This window comes from Strigops habroptila, chromosome 3, assembly GCF_004027225.2.
Source record: "Strigops habroptila isolate Jane chromosome 3, bStrHab1.2.pri, whole genome shotgun sequence".
Taxonomy (NCBI): Eukaryota; Metazoa; Chordata; class Aves; order Psittaciformes; family Psittacidae; genus Strigops; species Strigops habroptila.
This window is the reverse complement of record NC_044279.2, coordinates 24,014,988-24,034,697: the sequence shown is the minus strand read 5'-3', so window position 1 is coordinate 24,034,697 and position 19,710 is coordinate 24,014,988. Positions and strand designations below refer to the sequence as shown.

The 19,710-nt window shown below is 42.5% G+C and overlaps 1 protein-coding gene across 5 annotated transcripts in view; it reads left to right on the top strand.

Moving 5' to 3' along the window:
• The window catches only part of PTPRZ1 (protein tyrosine phosphatase receptor type Z1), a 142,770-nt gene extending 123,656 nt beyond the window's left edge, over window positions 1-19,114 (top strand). For 3 of the 5 annotated variants that reach the window (XM_030478777.1, XM_030478776.1, XM_030478775.1), the window contains 10 exons: window positions 512-675; window positions 3,079-3,214; window positions 4,218-4,364; window positions 6,538-6,631; window positions 11,331-11,404; window positions 12,406-12,534; window positions 15,041-15,187; window positions 15,464-15,606; window positions 16,261-16,396; window positions 18,085-19,114. In XM_030478777.1, the coding sequence (XP_030334637.1) occupies window positions 512-675; window positions 3,079-3,214; window positions 4,218-4,364; window positions 6,538-6,631; window positions 11,331-11,404; window positions 12,406-12,534; window positions 15,041-15,187; window positions 15,464-15,606; window positions 16,261-16,396; window positions 18,085-18,225 (1,311 nt within the window). In that variant the 3' untranslated portion in view covers window positions 18,226-19,114. Of the gene's footprint in view, window positions 1-511; window positions 676-1,388; window positions 1,473-3,078; window positions 3,215-4,217; window positions 4,365-6,537; window positions 6,632-11,330; window positions 11,405-12,405; window positions 12,535-15,040; window positions 15,188-15,463; window positions 15,607-16,260; window positions 16,397-18,084 lie in introns of all 5 variants that reach the window. The other 2 variants (XM_030478773.1, XM_030478772.1) reach the window with 1 other exon arrangement.
• Window positions 19,115-19,710: the final 596 nt, after the last annotated feature.

The following is a 19,710-nucleotide window of genomic DNA, read 5'->3' as shown; positions in this document are numbered from 1 at the left end:
GTAGTTTATTCTGCTTATTCTAGAAACCAATCTCTAAACAAAATGACCTGCTCTCTGAAGGTATCCCTGCTTCTGAGTTGTCATTGAGGGAGGGAGCTTAGAAAAGCAGCCTACACAAGCCTACTTCCCTTGTAGGTCACTGAAGCTGGGTGAGATGAATCCTACTCTTTCTGTCCACCCAACAGAGGAGCAGAGTGGCAGAAATAGCAAGAGACTCTCAAGTGCAGCTGTAGTTTGTAGGGCCTCCAGTGCTCTTGACCTTTCTCTATGGCTTTCTAAGGGACAGTGCCAGGTCATTTTTCCGTTCAAGGGGCAAGCTGATGTGACAGAAGCACTGGCCCTTCCTTTTCTCTTTGAAAGGTGAAATATTCAGACCTAGGTGGCATGATATTAACTAAACTGGGACATTACTAATTCAGGAACTAATGGGTATGGAAATAATATCATGAAGTGTTGCCAAGTTATGCAGAGATGTGGTCTGCTTACATACGGAATTATTTTTCTCCTGCAGGGTTCCCAGAAAGGGAGGTCTAGTGGACGTATAGTAACTCAGTACCATTATACCCAGTGGCCTGACATGGGTGTCCCTGAATACACGCTGCCTGTTCTCACCTTCGTGCGGAAGGCATCACATGCCAAGCGCCATGCTGTCGGGCCTGTTGTGGTTCATTGCAGGTGTGGTTTTTACTGCTGTAAGGTTCACTCTGCTTTTGTTTTGCAGAAAAAAGAATTTTTCAGTGGTGGGTTAAGCAAAATTTCACTCTCACATTTAACAATTCCTGATGGAATGAGATTAATTCCTTAGCTGATATGTCTATCCTTGGTAAGGCCAACTAATCAACTGTCTGTGCCACTTCTGTAAATCTCCGTAAACAAGATGCTGCTGCTCTGCACTGTGTTCTTTCTTTTTTTTTTCTTTTGCAAAAATGCTTATATTTTTACCTTTTTGCACATTTCTATACTACTCTCTTGATTGCTGTGAGCTTACCAGATACAGGTATAGCAGTAATTGTTTAATTTCTGCAAATACATTGTTAGGATGTTTTTGGCTCATGCTTTCTTTGGTGCAGGGATACTCTGTAATCCTAAGAGGAGCTCTGTCCACAAAAGAAGACTCACTCTATTCCTGGCTGAACTTCAACTCTGCTCTTTTTAACATTACTTTGCGCTCTCGCAGTCATTTGCAATGGAAGAGCATTCTGGGGAACGGTTTGAGGTCTGCATGTGCCGCAGCGTGCAGGCAGGTGTTCTGTCAGTGCTCACTAAAACTGGGCAGCTCAGGGAAAATTGGTTAAAAAGGGCTTGTAGGGCCTGGAATGACTTCACAATGCCCGTGAAGGACCGGGTTATTCTAAAATATATAAGCAGGTTCTGGTTTTCCACTGTAGTACCTCACCTTTGATGGAACATTTGGAAAGAGAACCTCCTCATGAATTCTGTCCTTCTGGAGCTGACTCTGAGGAAGCCAACAGGTAAAGTCGTCTCACAAATGCTGCAAATGAAGATATTTTATTTCTGGGATGATCTAATCTGATTGAAATCTGTTTTTAGCTTGGAAAATGAAAATTCCACATTTTGGTTGTTCTGCTGCTATCTACATCCTGCCTGTTCTTGGGAAGTTCAAAATAAGAGTTTCCCCAAAATGCCAAGTCTGAGATATATGTCAGTGGGTTGAGAGATCAGCAATACATTATAAGTCAATTAAATTCAGTTTTTAAAAAGTGAACAGTGGTAAGTTGTGTGGCTTCAGTCAGACCTGTGTATAGATATAACTCACCTCTGTCTGTGTAGGCAGTTTTATTCAGCTTTTAGTTCACCTGTCCCCATGCACTACGGAATTTCAAAGGAGTTGTTACCTCATGTTAGAAATGCAGCTTTCATTTATCTTTACAGTCTATATGGAGGACACAGATGATAAACTTCATGAAACTTTTTTTAGCTATTTTTATGTTTTGGTAGTTTTCATGTTCAGTCTTTCATAACAAGTACTGATGGTATCTGGTAATCTTTATACTTTTTTGCATCTAATAGAATGTTAATAACGTGGACCTTTCAGTTTTACATCACATTTATTTAGACAGTTTATTACTGCAATCTGGGCTCACACTACCCATGCTTTGTGCCACCTCTGTGGAAGAAATTAGATGACTGAATTAGCATGTACGGACTGAGCTTGGATCTGCCCGTAAGAGGCCATGCAGACCCAGCACAGGGTTGCTGTCAGGCTACGTGTACCAATACACATAAGGTTTCCTCATAGCTTAGAGGGAAATTACAACTGACTAATTCCCATATATGACTAGGTAACAAAAAATGACTTCTTGACCTTGTACTCCCTACCCAGGTATTTTATGAAAGAAAAAGTTGCATTTTAATTTTACAGTACAGCCATTTTTATGATGATAAATGAGTCAGAGTTCGTAACAGGAGTCAGCTGATTAAGCCTTTTTTCTACATCATTTTAAGAAGGGTTTCAACCATTCTTGCCATGTAAGCTGTGTCTGAGGAGCTCTAAGCTTTTTCTTTCACGGGTGTACCTTCAGCAGCTCTGCCACTTCCTGGGGTTTTCCTCAGTCTGGAATCTTTGAAATTTCCTACATCCGTAATGGAAATGGGTGGCATAAGGAAACTTTCTCTTTAAAGTGATGTGTGTTTCAACGTAGAACAGCATGAGCATATTAACTGTGCCCAAATGCTGCTGATATATGCCACCCTTTCTAAGTATATTTGACAAAATATCCTAAGGAATATCAGAAGCCTGGAAGTTGCAGACCTGCAGGAAATCCCGTAGTTTCAATTATTCAATTGATTTCAATTATTTCAGTTATTTCAATTGATACTTTAAAAATCATTTGAGAAAATTATCTTTAGATCTGTTCTTGCACAGAAAAAGTTGAATTTTCAAGATTTTTTCTTTGTTACAATCCTTGAAGTTTTAGCACAGTATATCATACAATAAAATGATTTGTAGAGGAAAATCTTGCTTACACACCCGTTTGTTGAAAAACCTGTGTAAATGAAACAGTTATTTTCATTATTGTTTTACTTCAGGCTCAAGACTATTTTTTTGTTTTGTAGTGCTGGTGTTGGAAGGACAGGCACATACATAGTGTTAGACAGCATGCTGCAGCAAATTCAGCATGAAGGGACAGTCAACATATTTGGATTCTTAAAACACATACGTACCCAAAGGAACTACTTGGTGCAGACTGAGGTAAGAATGAAATACATATAGCAAGAGACTATTACAGATGATTTCTGTTTGCAGGAGGAGAGATGATACAGTCCTCCTTTTAGCACCACCAGACAGACTGGCAACTAGTCAGCAGACGGGACTTTCCCTTTTGCTTCCCTTGTTTTTATAGAGGTATTCTTCTAGGCTTGCTTAGAGCAGTGCACTAGAAATTACCTGTCTATGGGCTCTTGTCTGTTTATTAGGGAGAACTCGGTAGAGAGAAAGTCTATACAAGTTATGCTTCCCACAGCAGCACTTTCTTGGCAGGGCGTGCATTTTTGTCATAGGTTTTTTTAAGGAAGCACCATCGTTAGGTGTTCAGATCTTCACTGAACCTGATCAAACAGTTGATATTAAGCAATAAAAAGAAGGGAGAAAAGCTGTTTCAGACAGAAGATTATAGCTGCTTTAAACTGAAGATTATATATAGAATAGTGAAAGGCCAGAAGAAAACAATAAGGACAACAGCAGGGCATTTGAAAATCTATTTCAGGTTTCAAAGACAGGTGGTTAAATTCCCCGGGGCCTTTCAGTAGATAAAAAGGTAATCAACAACAGCATGGGCACTTGCTTCAGAGAATGTGAGAGAGAAAATGGAAGATAGCAGTAGGAACTGGGAGTGATCACTATTGCAAGAAAGGCAGGAGAGTCACATAACAAGCTGGCTTGAAACTTTGACTCAAGGTTATGTTCGCGTTTTTAACTCTGTTCTCTGAGCCACAGGTAGTGGCAATTTGGTATCATATCATACTTACATTGCATGTGTAGTTCAGTTGTGCTTGTAAATGGGTACTGACACTGCAGAGGGACACTCTGTGGAGGAGTGTCTGCCTTCACTGTAGAGGATCACTTCTGAGAAAACTCCCTCACAGCATCACGCTGTGAAGAAATACTGACCACGTCAGAAGTGGCAACTCATCCAGAGGTGTCCAGGGGAATCTAAAAATAATTAGAGCTCAGATGTTTGTTTTAATTTTCCTAGGAGCAGTACGTCTTCATTCACGATGCATTGGTTGAAGCAATACTCAGTAAAGAAACAGAAGTCCTTGAGACTCACATTCATGCTTATGTTAATGCCCTCTTGATACCTGGACCAGCAGGAAAGACCAGACTGGAGAAACAATTCAAGGTGAGCTCTCCCAGATAGCAATGTGAAAAGCTTTAGGCTTGCAAGCTTGAATGGCTTAAAAATGTAGGTATCTCAACACAACTTTCATGAGCTTTCTTCATCTAAAATTCAGCTGCTGAGCCTAAATTCAGAACAATTTAACAAATGCATGCAGTCAGAGTATTTGCACATAATTATTTGCACATTCTTAAAGAAGGAATTAAAAAAAAAAAAAAAGGGCATGAGAAATAGGCCAGTAAGTAGATTTTGGAAAATCTAACTACATGTCTTTGCATGAAGATCCCAAAGGTAAAACAAAAGTCTGGAAAGATGTCATTCTGGCAAAAATGTCATGAGCTATATTGATCAATCAGCATATTCCCCTCAGTGTACAACTCTGGCTAGAAGACAGACTTCACCTCAGCAGGCAACAAGTGAACACTTTGGTGCCTGTGGATGTGGAGATCAGTGTGTACATGCACAGGACTTTCAGCCACCCAGAGAAAGAGCAGACCCAGCAGGGTAACCGCCCAGAGTCGATGAGAGAAACAGCTCATTGGCCCATGGGGAGAATGAGAAGTCTGGCTTGCGCACTGGGTCCCTTATAGAGGAAACACAGAAAATCCTACTTTTTCAAATGAATTTAAATCCAGAGAAGTAAATCACACTTAAATGTTTTCCAGATTATATGGTAAAACAAAATTTGGTCTCCCTGATTTAATAGGAGATGAATTATTAGAACCTTTCTCTCTAAGTCTTTCAATTCTAGGGAGGACTGCATGGGACAATGTGTACTCGTTCTACAATAATCTGTTGGTTCATAAGTAAAGAACTTAAGCAGATAAGTCCGTAGATAATGTCAGTACATAATGAGGCTATGAACAATATTAATATTTTTATTTTCTGATGTATTTTGGCCACACAGGCACAGTAAGTGGTATTTCTTCAAGATAGTGAACAGTACAGGATAACAGAATAGGAACAACATACTAAAGGATTTCACACTTTGCTGCCATTGTGGCTTGAATGATCCAACAGCGTTGCACTGTTTTTTCCTAAGGAAAAGAAGGGCCTCTTATGTCAGCTGTGATGTGATTGGGGAAATAAGCATCCCACCTTTCCTACACAGATGAAAGAATAAAACAGATATACAAACAGAGTGTGTAAATATATGTAAGCACCGAGTGTGCAGTGCAAATTGCAGGAGCCATGTAGAGCTCCAATTTCAAGAGCTTAAATATTATCAGAAAGGGGTATGTTTCATTTAATCTCATTTTCCTTTGTAAGCTAAAATTATTAGAATAATAAAAAAAAAGTGGAGTCTTGTTTTACTGAAGAGCTGTTTTAGATGAAACAAAATTCTGATCTAACTCATTTTTATGGAACCTCCCTGTTTTGCTGTCTGTTTTTTCCAAGGCAGGCAGCTTCTGAAAGCTACACATGCCCAGCCCAAAACATCACAGAGAAATCTTTTGAATTCTTTTGAACGTTCTGATTAATCCCATTCATTTTACTAGAAATAAAAAAAAAAAAAAAAACCCAAAACAAAAGACCCCAACCTAAAATCTAGGAAAAATCTGCTTTCCAAGCTTACTTCATGCCTAAGCAGTATATATACAGCATTGTGGTGTATATATGTATATACTCATTCCTTCTCATACTCTTGTCTGTTTGAATTGTGTTAGTCAAAACAAGCAAGTCAATGAGACAGTCCTCCCATTCTATTTTCCTCCCACAGGTTTGGAGAGAAAATCGGGAAGCTCATAACTGAGATATCTAGAAATGCCTCACGTTAAGAGCTAATACTGTCTGCATAACAGTGCAGATTTTTCTGCACAGACATTTGCAGCTATGCAGGCAAAATGGAAGTGACACCAGGATGGCAGCAAGTACTGAGGGGCTGATTATAGAAAACATAAAGTAGCATTTCCTTCAAAGACATGCTAGCGATCTAGGACTCGAAAATCTTTTGAACTGATAAAACAGTGAAGAAAAAAAGATTCTCATAATTTGCTAAGAAGTGTTTTAGCCAGATAGCTAGATACCTACAGCTGAGAGACAGCCAACCTGCATTTTGTGCACTCTTCTGTTAAATCCACCTAATAAAGGAGTGGGTTTTATACAGTTACAAAATTTATTTTTATTGTATTTTATTTTGATTTGTTTGTTTGTTTGTTTAACTTCATTGTTTCAGTTACTGAGCCAGTCTAACACACAGCAATGTGATTATTCAACTGCACTCAAACAGTGCAACAGAGAAAAGAACCGAACTTCATCCATCATTCCTGGTAAGCTTGTTCAAATCAGCTTCTCTTTGCATGGCAAAATGTTTATGAACGGGATGTGTGTGTCAAGACTTTAATCTTTCCCCAGCAAGAACTGAAGACAACTGCATTGTTGTGCATCAGTGTTCTGTAAAGCACTTTTAATGAAGAAATTAAGTACTACACATAGGAGAACAAAATAGGTGGCTGAATAGCACTTTATCCTGATTGATGGAGCTTAGTGTTATCATTATTGTGAGATATGTGAGATAATTGCTGTAATATATGAGTCATTGAATTGCCGAGGTGAGTATCTCCAGAGAGGACGCCTTTAACACCGGAGCGGGGGGAAGCACAGCGTCCAGGAGCCTCAGTTCGGAGCGGCAAGAGCAACCGAGGGAGCCTCAAGTCCTGGACAGGACTTGCCCAGGAGCCGGCAGCTCAGCTGACGCGAGCAGCTGACTCACAGGGGGCGGCGCCAGGAGTGACGGCACCAGCCCTCAGTGGGGAAAAATCCATCCCGGGGAGCGCGAGCGACCAGGAGCGCGGCGAACAGGGCGTGGCACGGCAGTTCGCGCAGGCAGCGGGCAGCGAGCGGCGAGCGGGATGGTGAGCACTCGCCTCAGGACCAGGGCCCGCTCAGGGAGCTCTGCCCCGGCGGTGGCCAGCGTAGGCACCCAGACAGAGCCGATGAGAGGGGAGGCTGCGGCGCAGACCTCGGAGTGTAGAGAGTGCCTCGACTGGTCTCTTGAGGCGAGGGTGCGCAATGGACAGGGCTGCACTCGGTGCGCTCTGGTGGAGATCCTCCTGCAGCAGGTGGCTGAGCTGCGGGAGGCTGTTGGAGAGCTAAAAGATGCCAGGGAAGCTGAGAGGAAGCTGGGCTGCTTGCTCCAGGCCCAAACTGCACAGGGGCTGCAAACGTCCAGCATTGCTCATATAGGAAAGAAGGAGGGCAGCAACCCAGGAAGCTGGGACTTAGTCACGAGAAAAACTAACAAAAAAAGGAGGAAGAGGACAATTAACGACAAGGGGCTTCCTCCTAAATCTGATGTCCCCACCCAGAACTGCTTCGCAGTTCTGCAGGGGGCTAATGAGAAAGCACCCACCACACCTAATGAGTATCCTGCTGATGCACCAGTAAAGGGGATCGCTACTGGTGCCTCCAGGAAAAAGCGGAGGGTCATAGTAGTAGGGGACTCTACTTTGAAAGGCACAGAGGCACCCATTTGCCAGCCTGATCCAGTCTCGAGGGAGGTGTGTTGCCTGCCAGGGGCTCGGATCAGGGATGTTGCTGAGAGGCTGCCTGCTCTAGTAAGTCCTGCTGACTATTACCCCCTTCTAGTGGTCCATGTGGGTGCTAGAGATATAGATAGCAGTAGCCTGGAAAACATTAAGAAGGACTACAGAGCCCTGGGAGAGGTGGTTAGGGGCTCTGGAGCTCAGATAGTTTTTTCATTGATTCTCCAGGACAAAGGGGAGGACCTTAAAAAAGCTAGGCGTGTTTGGCAGGTTAATAAATGGTTAGAATGGTGGTGCCATAGTCAGGGGTTTGGCTATTTAGAACATGGGGCTCCATTTGGGAGGCCAGATCTACTGGAGGCTGGTGGAGCTGGTCTGACAAAGAAGGGGAAGAGCTGTTTTGGTAGGAGGCTTGCCAGGCTGGTCAAGAAAGCTTTAAACTAGATGTGTTGGGGGAGGGGAGCATTGATCCATCCCAACACTCCTGGTCAGTTGCCAGCACCTGTAATAAGTGCTTGGAGCGATGTAGAGATGTTCCAGCTGCCCCAGCCATTGAGTCGGCTTCATTTGGAGCTCGGCTAAGGTGCCTCTATACAAACGCCCGTAGTATGGAGAACAAGCAAGAGGAATTAGAGATGTGTGCAAGGCTACGGGAATATGATGTCATTGGTATCACAGAAACATGGTGGGATGGCTTCTATGACTGGAATGTCGGAATGGAAGGTTGCAGGCTGTTTAGAAAAGACAGGCCAGGCAGACGGGGAGGGGGTGTTGCTATCTATGTCAGTGATAGGCTAGAGAGTATGGAACTCTGTCTGGGGACGGGTGATGAGGTAACAGAGTGTTTGTGGGTCAGGATCAAAGGGAAAACGGCAATGGGGGACATTACGGTGGGGATCTGTTACAGGCTGCCTGATCAAGAGGACTCTGTGGATGAAGCGCTCTACAGACAGATAGGAGCAGCCTCACGCTCGCAGGCCCTTGTCCTCATGGGGGACTTCAACCATCCTGACATCTGTTGGAGGGACGGTACGGCCCGGCACAAGCAATCCAGGAGGTTCCTCGATTGTGTGGAAGACAACTTCCTCTTTCAAGCAGTAGAGGAGCCGACGAGGAGAGGTGCCATCCTGGACCTTGTGCTCACCAACAGGGAGGGACTGGTTGGAAATGTGACGCTCCAGGGCAGCCTTGGCTCTAGTGATCACAAGATGGTTGAGTTTGAGATCCTCGGGACAGTGAGAAGAGCATGCAGCAAGCTCACTGCCCTGGGCTTCAAGAAAGCAGACTTTGGCCTCTTCAGGAACCTTCTTAGTAAGATTTCATGGAATACAGTCCTAGAGGGCAGGGGGGCCCAAGACTGCTGGTCGATATTCAAGGATCACCTGCTACGTGCTCAAGAGTGTTGCATCCCGACTAGAAGAAAGTGCAGCAGGAGGGCCAGGAGACCTCCATGGATGGACAAGGAGCTGCTAAGGAAACTTAGAGGGAAGAAAGAAGCTTATAGAAGGTGGAAGCGAGGACAGGCGGCCTGGGAAGAATATAGGAGCATTGCCCAGGTAGCTAGGGACCAGGTTAGGAAAGCTAAGGCCCAGCTAGAATTAAGTTTGGCAAGGGATGTAAAAGATAACAGGAAAGGATTCTATAGATACGTAGCAAATAAAAGACAGACTAGGGACAATGTGGGCCCTCTCCAGAAGCTATCAGGAGAACTGGCTACCATGGATTTGGAGAAGGCTGAGGTTCTTAATGACTTCTTTGCCTCAGTCTTCACCAGCAAATGCTCTGACCACACCATGAAACTCTTGGAAAGCAAATGCAGGGACTGTGAGAATGAAGACCTTAGGCCCACTGTAGGAGAGGATCAGGTTCGAGACCATCTTAAGAACCTGAACGTGCACAAGTCCATGGGACCTGATGAAATCCATCCACGGGTCCTGAAGGAGCTGGCGAATGAAGTTGCTAAACCACTGTCCATCATATTCAAAAAATCCTGGCAGTCAGGTGAAGTTCCCGATGACTGGAAGAAGGGTAATATAACCCCCATTTTCAAGAAGGGGAAGGTGGAAGACCCAGGGAACTACAGACCAGTCAGTCTCACCTCTGTGCCTGGCAAAATCTTGGAACAGTTTCTCCTGGAAAACATGCTAAGGCACATGAAAAACAACGAGGTGGTTGGTGACAGCCAACATGGCTTCACTAAGGGGAAATCCTGCCTGACCAATTTGGTGGCCTTCTATGACGGAGCCACGGAACTGATGGACAGGGGCAGAGCAGTTGATGTCATCTACCTGGACTTGTGCAAAGCGTTCGACGCTGTCCCGCACGACATCCTTGTCTCTAAATTGGAGAGACATCAATTTGATAGATGGACCACTCGGTGGATAAAAAACTGGCTCGATGGCCGCACGCAAAGAGTTGTGGTAAATGGCTCGATGTCCAATTGGAAACCTGTAATGAGCGGTGTCCCTCAGGGATCGGTGTTGGGACCGGTCCTGTTCAACGTCTTTGTCGGCAACATGGACAGTGGGATTGAGTGTGCCCTCAGCAAGTTTGCCGACGACACCAAGCTGTGTGGTTCGGTTGATACGCTGGAGGGAAGGGATGCCATCCAGAGGGACCTTGACATGCTTGTGAGGTGGGCCGATGCCAACCTTATGAAGTTTAACCAAGCCAAGTATAAGGTCCTACACCTGGGTCGAGGCAATCCCAGGCACTGCTACAGGCTGGGCAGAGAAGAGATTCAGAGCAGCCCTGCAGAAAAGGACTTGGGGTGTTGGTTGACGAGAAGCTTAACATGAGCCGGCAGTGTGCGCTCGCAGCCCAGAAAGCCAACCGTATCCTGGGCTGCATCAAAAGAAGCGTGACCAGCAGGTCGAAGGAGGTGATCCTGCCCCTCTACTCTGCTCTTGTGAGACCTCACTTGGAGTACTGCGTACAGTTCTGGTGTCCTCAACATAAAAAGGACGTGGAGCTGTTGGAGCGAGTCCAGAGGAGGGCCACGAGGATGATAAGAGGGCTGGAGCACCTCCCATATGAAGACAAGCTGAGAGAGTTGGGGCTGTTCAGCCTGGAGAAGAGAAGGCTGCGTGGAGACCTCCTAGCAGCCTTCCAGTATCTGAAGGGGACCTATAAGGATGCTGGGGAAGGACTCTTCCTTAGGGACTGTAGTGGTAGGACAAGGGGTAATGGGTTCAAACTTAAACAGGGGAAGTTTAGATTAGATATAAGGAAGAAGTTCTTTACAGTGAGGGTGGTGAAGCACTGGAATGGGTTGCCCAGGGAGGTTGTGGATGCTCCATCCCTGGCGGTGTTCAAGGCCAGGTTGGACAGAGCCTTGGACCACGTGGTTTAGGGCAAGGTGTCCCTGCCCATGGCAGGGGGGTTGGAACTAGATGATCTTAAGGTCCTTTCCAACCCTTACGATTCTATGATTCTATGATTCTATTACAACATACATACTAGATCATGAATTTTTTTTTTACAGTGGAAAGATCTAGAGTGGGTATCTCATCACTGTCTGGTGAAGGGACAGACTACATCAATGCTTCTTATATTATGGTAAGTCGGTTAATTGTATTGGTGAAAACATTGTCCCATTGTATAGCTGTTTTCAGAGCTGCCACATGTCTAAGTTTGGGTAGCACAGTCCTGATTTTGAAAGCTCCTTTATTCCAGTATTCACTCTGCCTGAAAGAGTTACTTTTCCCAGGAATTATTATTACTGTTTTTATTAGTTTTAAGTTTGGTTAAATGCATTACACTTTAATGACCTGTAGAACGAGAAATCCCATCATAGTTTTAAAAACTGGTAAAGCTAAATGCCAACTCCGGCAGAATCTTCAGAGGTGAAATGAAAGTGTTAACTAACAAATTAGTTTTTAATGGCTGTACTGCGATTTGCCTTCTGACCTGCTCATCTCACTGAGCTTTTGCAACTGGCACAGCCCAAGGCAGCATAGCTCATCAGCTTCCCATTATCTTTTTGTTTCCTGGGTTTTCTTGAACTCTTTTCCCCTTCATTGGCTGAGAGTGAGGAGTAAATGCTTCCTGGATGTTCAAGAAAGAGATAGGAAAACTCCCTGTAGTGCTTTGTATGCATGATCTTTCATTAAGTACAATTCTCTTTCATGTTAAGAAGTTGATCTGGGACATCTGTACAAATTAGGAGACCCCTGGGATTTTTGCAGATCTTTCAAGTATTTTTTAATTTGTTTCAGGTTGCCAGCTACTCTGGAATTCTAGCTCATTGTAAACAATCAGCATGTGTGTATGAGTTAATGTAGTTTCATTCTGAGTTGGCTGTTCAAGTCTCCACTGATTTGTCTTTTTTTTTTAATCAGGTTTAAGTTTTAAAAATTATTTCAGTGTAATTTAATTTATTCTTTTCATCTGGAAAACACTGCAATGGAAGTTTTATGTTCTTCTAAGATATGTAGGAAGTCAAAAGAGGCACAAGGCTGCAATTTATTTTCTAGGCTTCTGGCTCTGTCCATTAGAAACTTCCCTTAAATGTTAATAGCTGGGCATCAATTCTGAGTCTGTTGATGTTTGTTTTCCAGGGTTATTATCAGAGTAATGAATTCATTATTACCCAACATCCCTTACTACACACTATCAAGGATTTCTGGAGAATGATATGGGACCATAATGCCCAGCTAATAGTTATGCTTCCTGACAGCCAGAATATGGTAAGTTTTGTGGCTGATTGGTTGTTACCAGTTTATGTATGAATTCTATTAGTATTACCATTTTGAAATATGCAGGACAGGAGACAATATCTTTGAAATATTTGAAACAAGACAGGAGACAATATTAAAAAAAAAATAAAAAAAATTAATGATATTATACTGAGTGTAAAATCTCCAAATCATCTACTGGAATCTGGAGATCCTTGTCTGGGCAGATTGGAACATAAGAAAGTATTAAATCATTCCTGTATAATTTCTAAAAAGACCCAAACAGCAGAAGTGTCTGTTATGCAAGGTTAGTTTTTGCTCCAGGACTTTTACTTCAGTTGTAATATGGCTTCTTCAGCCATTATTAGGTAAAGGGAGAAATATGAGGTTGTTTCTCACACGACAGTGGTTGATGTTTGGGCCAGGAGCAATGACAAAAAACTGGCTGGATGACAGAGTCCAAGGAGTGGTGGTGAATGGAGTTAAACCCATTTGGTGACTGGTCACAAGTGGTGTTTCCAGGGCTCAGTATTGGAGCCAGTTCTGTTTAATATCTGTATCAATGACAGGGGGATTGAGTGCACCTTCAGTAAGTTTGTAGGTGACACCAAGTTGGCAGGAGTGTTGATCTGCTTGAGGGTAGGAAGGCTCTACAGAGGGATCTGGACAGGCTGGATTAATGGTCCAATCATACAGTTAGACCAAGGCCAATTGTATGAGGTTCAACAAGGCTCAGTGCCAGGTCCTGCACTTGCGTCATAACAACCCCATCCAACACTACAGGCTTGGGAGGAGTGGCTGGAAAGCTGCCTAGTGGAAAAGGACCTGGGGATGTTGGTCAACAGCCAGCTGAACTTGAGCCAGCTTGTGCCCAGGCAGTCAAGAAGGCCAACAGCATCCTGGCTTGTATCAGAAATAGTGTGGCCAGCAGGGCCAGGGCAGTGATCATCCCCATGTACTCAGCACTGGTGAGGCTGCACCTTGAATCCGGTGTTCAGTTTTGGGCCTCTCGCTACAAGAAAGGCATTGAGGTGCTGGAGTGGGTCCAAAGAAGAGCAATGAAGCTGGTGAAGGGTCTGGAGAACAAGTCTTATGAGGAGTGTCTGAGGAAACTGGGGTAGTTTAGACTGAAGAAAAAGAGGCTCCGGGAAGACCTTATCGCTCCCTACAGCTACCTGAAAAGAGGTTGTAGCGAGGTGAGTGTCAGTATCTTCCCCCAAGTAACAAGAGAGGACAAGAGGAAACAGCCTCAAGTTGCACCAGGAGGGGTTTACATTGGATATTAGGAAGAATGTGTTCACCAAAAGGGTTGTCAAGCATTGGAACAGACTTCCCAGGGAAGTGGTTGAGTCATCATCACTGGAGGTATTTAAAGACGTGTAGATGTGGCACTTAGGAACATGATTTACTTGTGGATTTGTCTGTGCTAGGTTAATGGTTGGACTTGATGATCTTAAAGGTCTTTTCCAACCTAAATGATTCTATGATTCTCTTGCTCACCTCCTAAAGTTGCAAACAAATGTTTAGCTGGGATTTATCTGACTCTAAACAGCAAACGAAAAACACATTTTCATCCTGCATGTGTAATTTAATAATAAATTAGTATGTTTTTCAGTTACTAGAAATGCAAGAATGTCTGAGAGCTCTTAGATTGGTACTTAGACCAATCTTGTGGTGCAAAAGGGCATAATGTTTGGTAATGAGTGTGGAGGAAAGCCATGTTTTGGAGAATCTTGCATGATTGGAAAAACATGTACAACTAAGACATTTTTAAGTTAGTCCTTGTGATAAGGGAAGTGGCTGTGCCAGGAAGCACTGGTTCATTATAATCCAAATAAGAAAGGCACTCAAACTGTGTGAAGTATCATTTAAAATGCTACTTATTAGAGCTAACAGTATAAAAGAGAGGTAATCTTACATCCCATCAGGTAGATGCTGGGAACCCCAAGTTGTGCATTGAATAGGTCTCTTATCAGGATACATCATACCATGCAGCTCTCGTCCATGGAAGGATTACCTCCATTTTGGTCATTCAAACTATTGCAGGATTCTCATAAAAGAAAATAACTCAGTTTATCATTTCTGCTGGCAAACAGGCAGGTTGTTCTCTTGAGAACTTCTTGCTGCACTATTAGATGCAGGTGGTGTAATCATCAGGGCAGTGGGAGCTGCCTGCAGGCTCCCACGTTACAAGCTGCCAGATGGGTTTATCCTGTGACCACTGGCTATGGACAGCACAACACAGCCTGAAGGCCAGGCTGGATGTGTGGCACAGCACATATTGGCTGTTATGTGGGTCACTATCTCCACAGGATACAGTGGTCTTCTGGTCAGGATCACTATATAGGTGTCTGAAAACCATCACTTGTGATGTCTGTAATCCCACTCAAATTCTTGTCAATTTAAATCTAGCTGGCTGCACTGATGACATATTATTTATAATGTTGGATTAAGTTTTATTTTAAGAGCTCAACATTACTTACTTTTATGGCTTCTTGGTTTTTCTGTTTTCCTGGAGGCTGAAGATGAATTTGTATACTGGCCAAACAAAGATGAGCCTATAAACTGTGAGACCTTCAAAGTTACGATGATTGCTGAAGAACACAAGTGTTTGTCTAATGAGGAGAAGCTCATAATCCAAGACTTTATTTTAGAAGCTACACAGGTAACTCTGTCATAAACACATAACTCAGGACTTTATTTGTTAAAGGTAATGCCTACATTTTGTTACGTTTTCCATGGTATATGAGTGATACAATTCCATACCCTTGAAACACCCAGAGAGAAACCTCTATAGGTAATGTGGTGACACGTAGTCTAACCCCCACAGCAGTGGAATTCTGTATGTGTAAGCTGGAACTGGATTGGAACAGGATGAAAGATAGGAATAAAGACAGCCAATCTTTTACCAAATTGAATTATGCTTTTTTCACCCTTTTAGGATGACTATGTACTTGAAGTGAGGCATTTTCAGTGTCCAAAATGGCCAAATCCTGATAGTCCTATTAGTAAAACATTTGAACTGATCAGCATCATCAAAGAGGAAACTTCCAACCGTGATGGACCCATGATTGTGCATGATGAGTAAGAACTGCAGCTTTCAGTTTCTTTTGATGTTTTTTTGTCTGTAGGGCTATCCTTTTATCTCATTTAGAGTGAAAGCCGCTGAAACAAGGCACAAAGTCTGCTCCTAACAACAGCGCTGCTGCTTCGGTTTCAGCAGCATCAATAAAAGAAACATTTTTATTTTATCACACTTCAATGTTCTCTTTTCAATCTCAGAGTATCATTTTGATACTCTGTGTGATTGTCAAGTAGGGCACTGGAGAGGAAGGAGATCGATCAGATCTTCATTGTTTCTTACTAAAAGAAGATAGACTATTCAGATGAGGCACCTTATCCTTCTCCAGCTGTTTAATAATAGCCAAAAGTAATGAAATGATGAAATACTGAAGGACCTGAGGCCTTCAGGATTTGTTTTGTAGAGGATTGTAGGGAAATAACTCTTAAGACTGGCTTTTAAAGACTCTCCAGAAGTTGTAGCCAGGTGCTGCAAAGGTTGTGTTCAAGGACTGCTTGGCAGGCCTCTTTCAGAAAGTGTAATGATCAAATGACAGAAATTAATCTCATCAGTTTGCCCTGGATTTTGTGTGTTCTCCAGCTGTACAAATTTGATCCGGTTTCCAGAGACTTCTTTTGTGTGTGTTTTGTTTTGTTTGTTTTTCTAACTTTACAAAGGCATGGCGGGGTGACAGCAGGCACTTTCTGTGCATTAACAACACTGATGCATCAACTGGAAAATGAAAATTCAGTGGATGTTTACCAGGTAGCGAAGATGATCAATTTGATGAGGCCTGGAGTCTTTACAGACATTGTAAGTAATAAGTAAAATGTGTGCATGGTTTTTTTCCTGTGTGTGGTATTATTAGCAGGCTTAAATCTTCGGGCAACATTACTGAACCGTTGACATCTTAGTTTCTGCATGAGTTAATCAAAACTGTCTTCCAGAGGTGCTGTAGCAAATCTGCTGCCTATTCCAAAACAAAGTATTTCCTGTGAAGACCTGTTACACGGTTATCAAGTGGTCATATTCAAACTGTGCAGAGCTGCTACCATCACCATAAGATCTGCACTATGTTATGTAAATAGAGGTTTTAATTCAGCAGGAATAAATCTCTACTCCAAGTAGACCCTGACATAGTTACCCTAGTTTTCCATTTCAGGGTGGACTTAGATCTTTCATGATCCAGTGAATGGTCACTTGACACCATTGTCACTGTGCTTACAGAAAGAGAAAAATACAAACCAAAGCAAACATAAGAAGTATAACAAATGAGACTTCCTTACTAAGTCAGTGTCCTACAAATGAAAATTCATCACAGAAATGAAAAACTACAAACCCTGCCCCTTTTGTCATACCAGTATAAATCTGACTGCTGTAGAGCTACAGTGAGTGTAAGAAGAACATTTTAAGAGTGAAACTATGGTTAGAGTTAGCACATTTTTGACAGAAAAAACAGGAAATGACAGCAAAAGCAGGACATGACACAGGTAGACAGACGTGTCCATGTCTTGCCCTGCCCAGCTAGCCCAGACTGAAGAGCCTGATGGACAATGGAGTGAAAATGGGAACCCTTCCCACCTCAGCAGCACCATCAGGACCTTCACTGCTCTTGCCCCAGGAGCCTTCAGCAATTACCTGGGCCCTTTATGTCAGATTTCCAGTTTCCCATTTGCTACTGCAGATTTTCAGGGGTTTTTTTCATTATTCTTTCTACCCTGTGTCTCTTAGTCCAGCCTTATAGTCCAAACCCCACTCTATTTAGTCTGCTTTACTGTTTCTCAGTCTTTCCATCATAGGAATTCTTTATCTTCATATATCCATCAATGAACCCAAAATATTCCCCTGCCCTTTCAGAGCATTCACTGTTACCTGGTGCAGCACAGCCTTTGCTCTCCCTGCACAGAGCCTCCTGCTATTTCCCCCTTCCCAGCACATGCTGCAGTCCAGCTGACCTCTCGTGCTCCCCATTTCCCACTGCACCCAACTAGGCAATAGCCTCCTCAGTGAATCTTCTCACAAAGTCTTATCTCTCTTCTACCTCCTTTTCCTGGCAGGATCTTCAAAAACATCATAAACACTAACTGCAAGTTCCAAAAAGGAAAAGGATAGAATTCAGAGGGCAAAAAATGAGATCATATTTGGGGAGGGGGGGAAGCCAACAGACATGCAGTAGCCCTAATCCTGACCCCATTCGGTTAAATGGAACTTTGCAATTGACTTTAACAAGGATCAGATTCAGCACAGAATATTCCTTTTAAAACTTGTTTTTCTCCCCTACCTGTACTGTTCCTTAATGTGCTTTGCATTGTGTACAGGGAGAGACATTAGTCAGAAAATTAATAAAACTGCTAAGTAACACAATAAATTGTGGAGCACAGTCCATTCACACCCTGACACATCAGCTATTAATTAATTTTGAGGGACAGTGTAAGGAGATAATCTAATCTAGTGTTATTATTTCTGACAACACACTGACTATACCCTCTTCTCTTCTCCAGGAACAGTACCAGTTTCTGTACAAAGCTATTCTCAGCCTGGTCAGCACAAGGCAAGAAGAAAACCCTTCAGCATCTATGGACAGTAACGGCTCAGCTTTACCCGATGGAAATGTAGCTGAAAGTTTAGAATCTTTAGTTTAATTACACATCAAATTAAACACACACATACCTATGTCACACCAGGTACATCTGGAGTTTACCATTGTTATTTTCAGTTTTATACTTTGGGGGGGTAGGACTCTGTCCAGTCACTATATCTATAACCAGATCCCAACCGTTGCCCAGTCATTTTTGTTACGTACGACTTTACTGTGGAACTTCTATCATTAACAATGTGTGCCTTTTCTTGGAAGATTTCTTGTAATATGTTGTTACGTCTAGACTAACTTGATTGACTTTTACAGTGTTTCTAAGAATTGAATTGTCGTATGTTTTTTCAGTATTAGTTTTTGAGTTATCTGGCTTTACTTTGAACTTAAAATTATCATATTTATAGATGTTAGGGGGTTCTCAATTACAAACATATCATGGGTTTAGTATTTGATTGATTTGCTGTATTTATAACAATTTACATTTGCTAGAAATATAACTTTTAATATAGTAGAATGTAAATAAAATGCTGTTCTCCATAACGTTCAACATTTTAAGACTTCAGTTAGACATTTAGAATAGTAATCTGATACTTACTGTAAATACTGGTACTTCTGTAGTGATCCATGGACCAAATTTATATTTATAATTGTAGATTTTTATATTTTACTACAGAGTCAGTTTTCTAGTTCTGTGTAATTGCCTTGTTAAAATGCTGTAGTCCAGTATGTTTTATTTTAACAAAGTCTTCTTGATATATAATTGTGCATCTTAAGCAATTAACCTTCATAAAGCTGCATGTGATTTTAACTTTTTGTGGGAAATAATAGAAATCATTCATTTTGAAATGAGAAGTTTTTATGAGAATAACACCTGTACTTGGCATTGTTAAATTGTTTTTACCTATGGCATTGCAAAAATAAATATAAATATTCCAGTCTGTGCTTAGCAGTCTTCCATATACAGTAAAGAGTTGTCACTGGCACGTAGGAGAGGTTTTACTTACAAGAGCAAGGACTACTCAAGGCTGACCTGCAGACAGCTGCTGTTCCCATGGAATCTGTGAGTTCAGAAGATGCTTTTGGAAAACTCTTTTGTTTGTTATTTAATCTCCGCTCTACTTCCACCCATAGCCATAGTGTCATGTTAGCTCCTTTTTTAGCTTTTCCTTGCACATCCCCTGTCTGGTCACCCCCAAGGCTAATGGGATGTCCCAGGCCTCCAAACTGCCTTAATTGTCCCCTCACAAGATTACTCTATGCTGGCTTTGCTTCAGATCTTCCATTCAGGTGCTCTGCTCTTTGCTGCCTCCTTTGGCAAAGCCAAAGCCAAGCTCTGGGAAGCAATAAGGCAAGTAATCTCTGCAAGAGCAAAAGCAGAACGTTTCAACTCAGTTACTCAATTATTTTCTGTAACCTTCTGAACTGGCAAGAAAAGATGCTGATAGTACTGAAGGTTGCAGCACTGAGGAGCGTGAGAGCTTTGTTTAACACAGCCCTGGAGTAACTGTTTTCTCACTTTGGTACATTCAGTTGC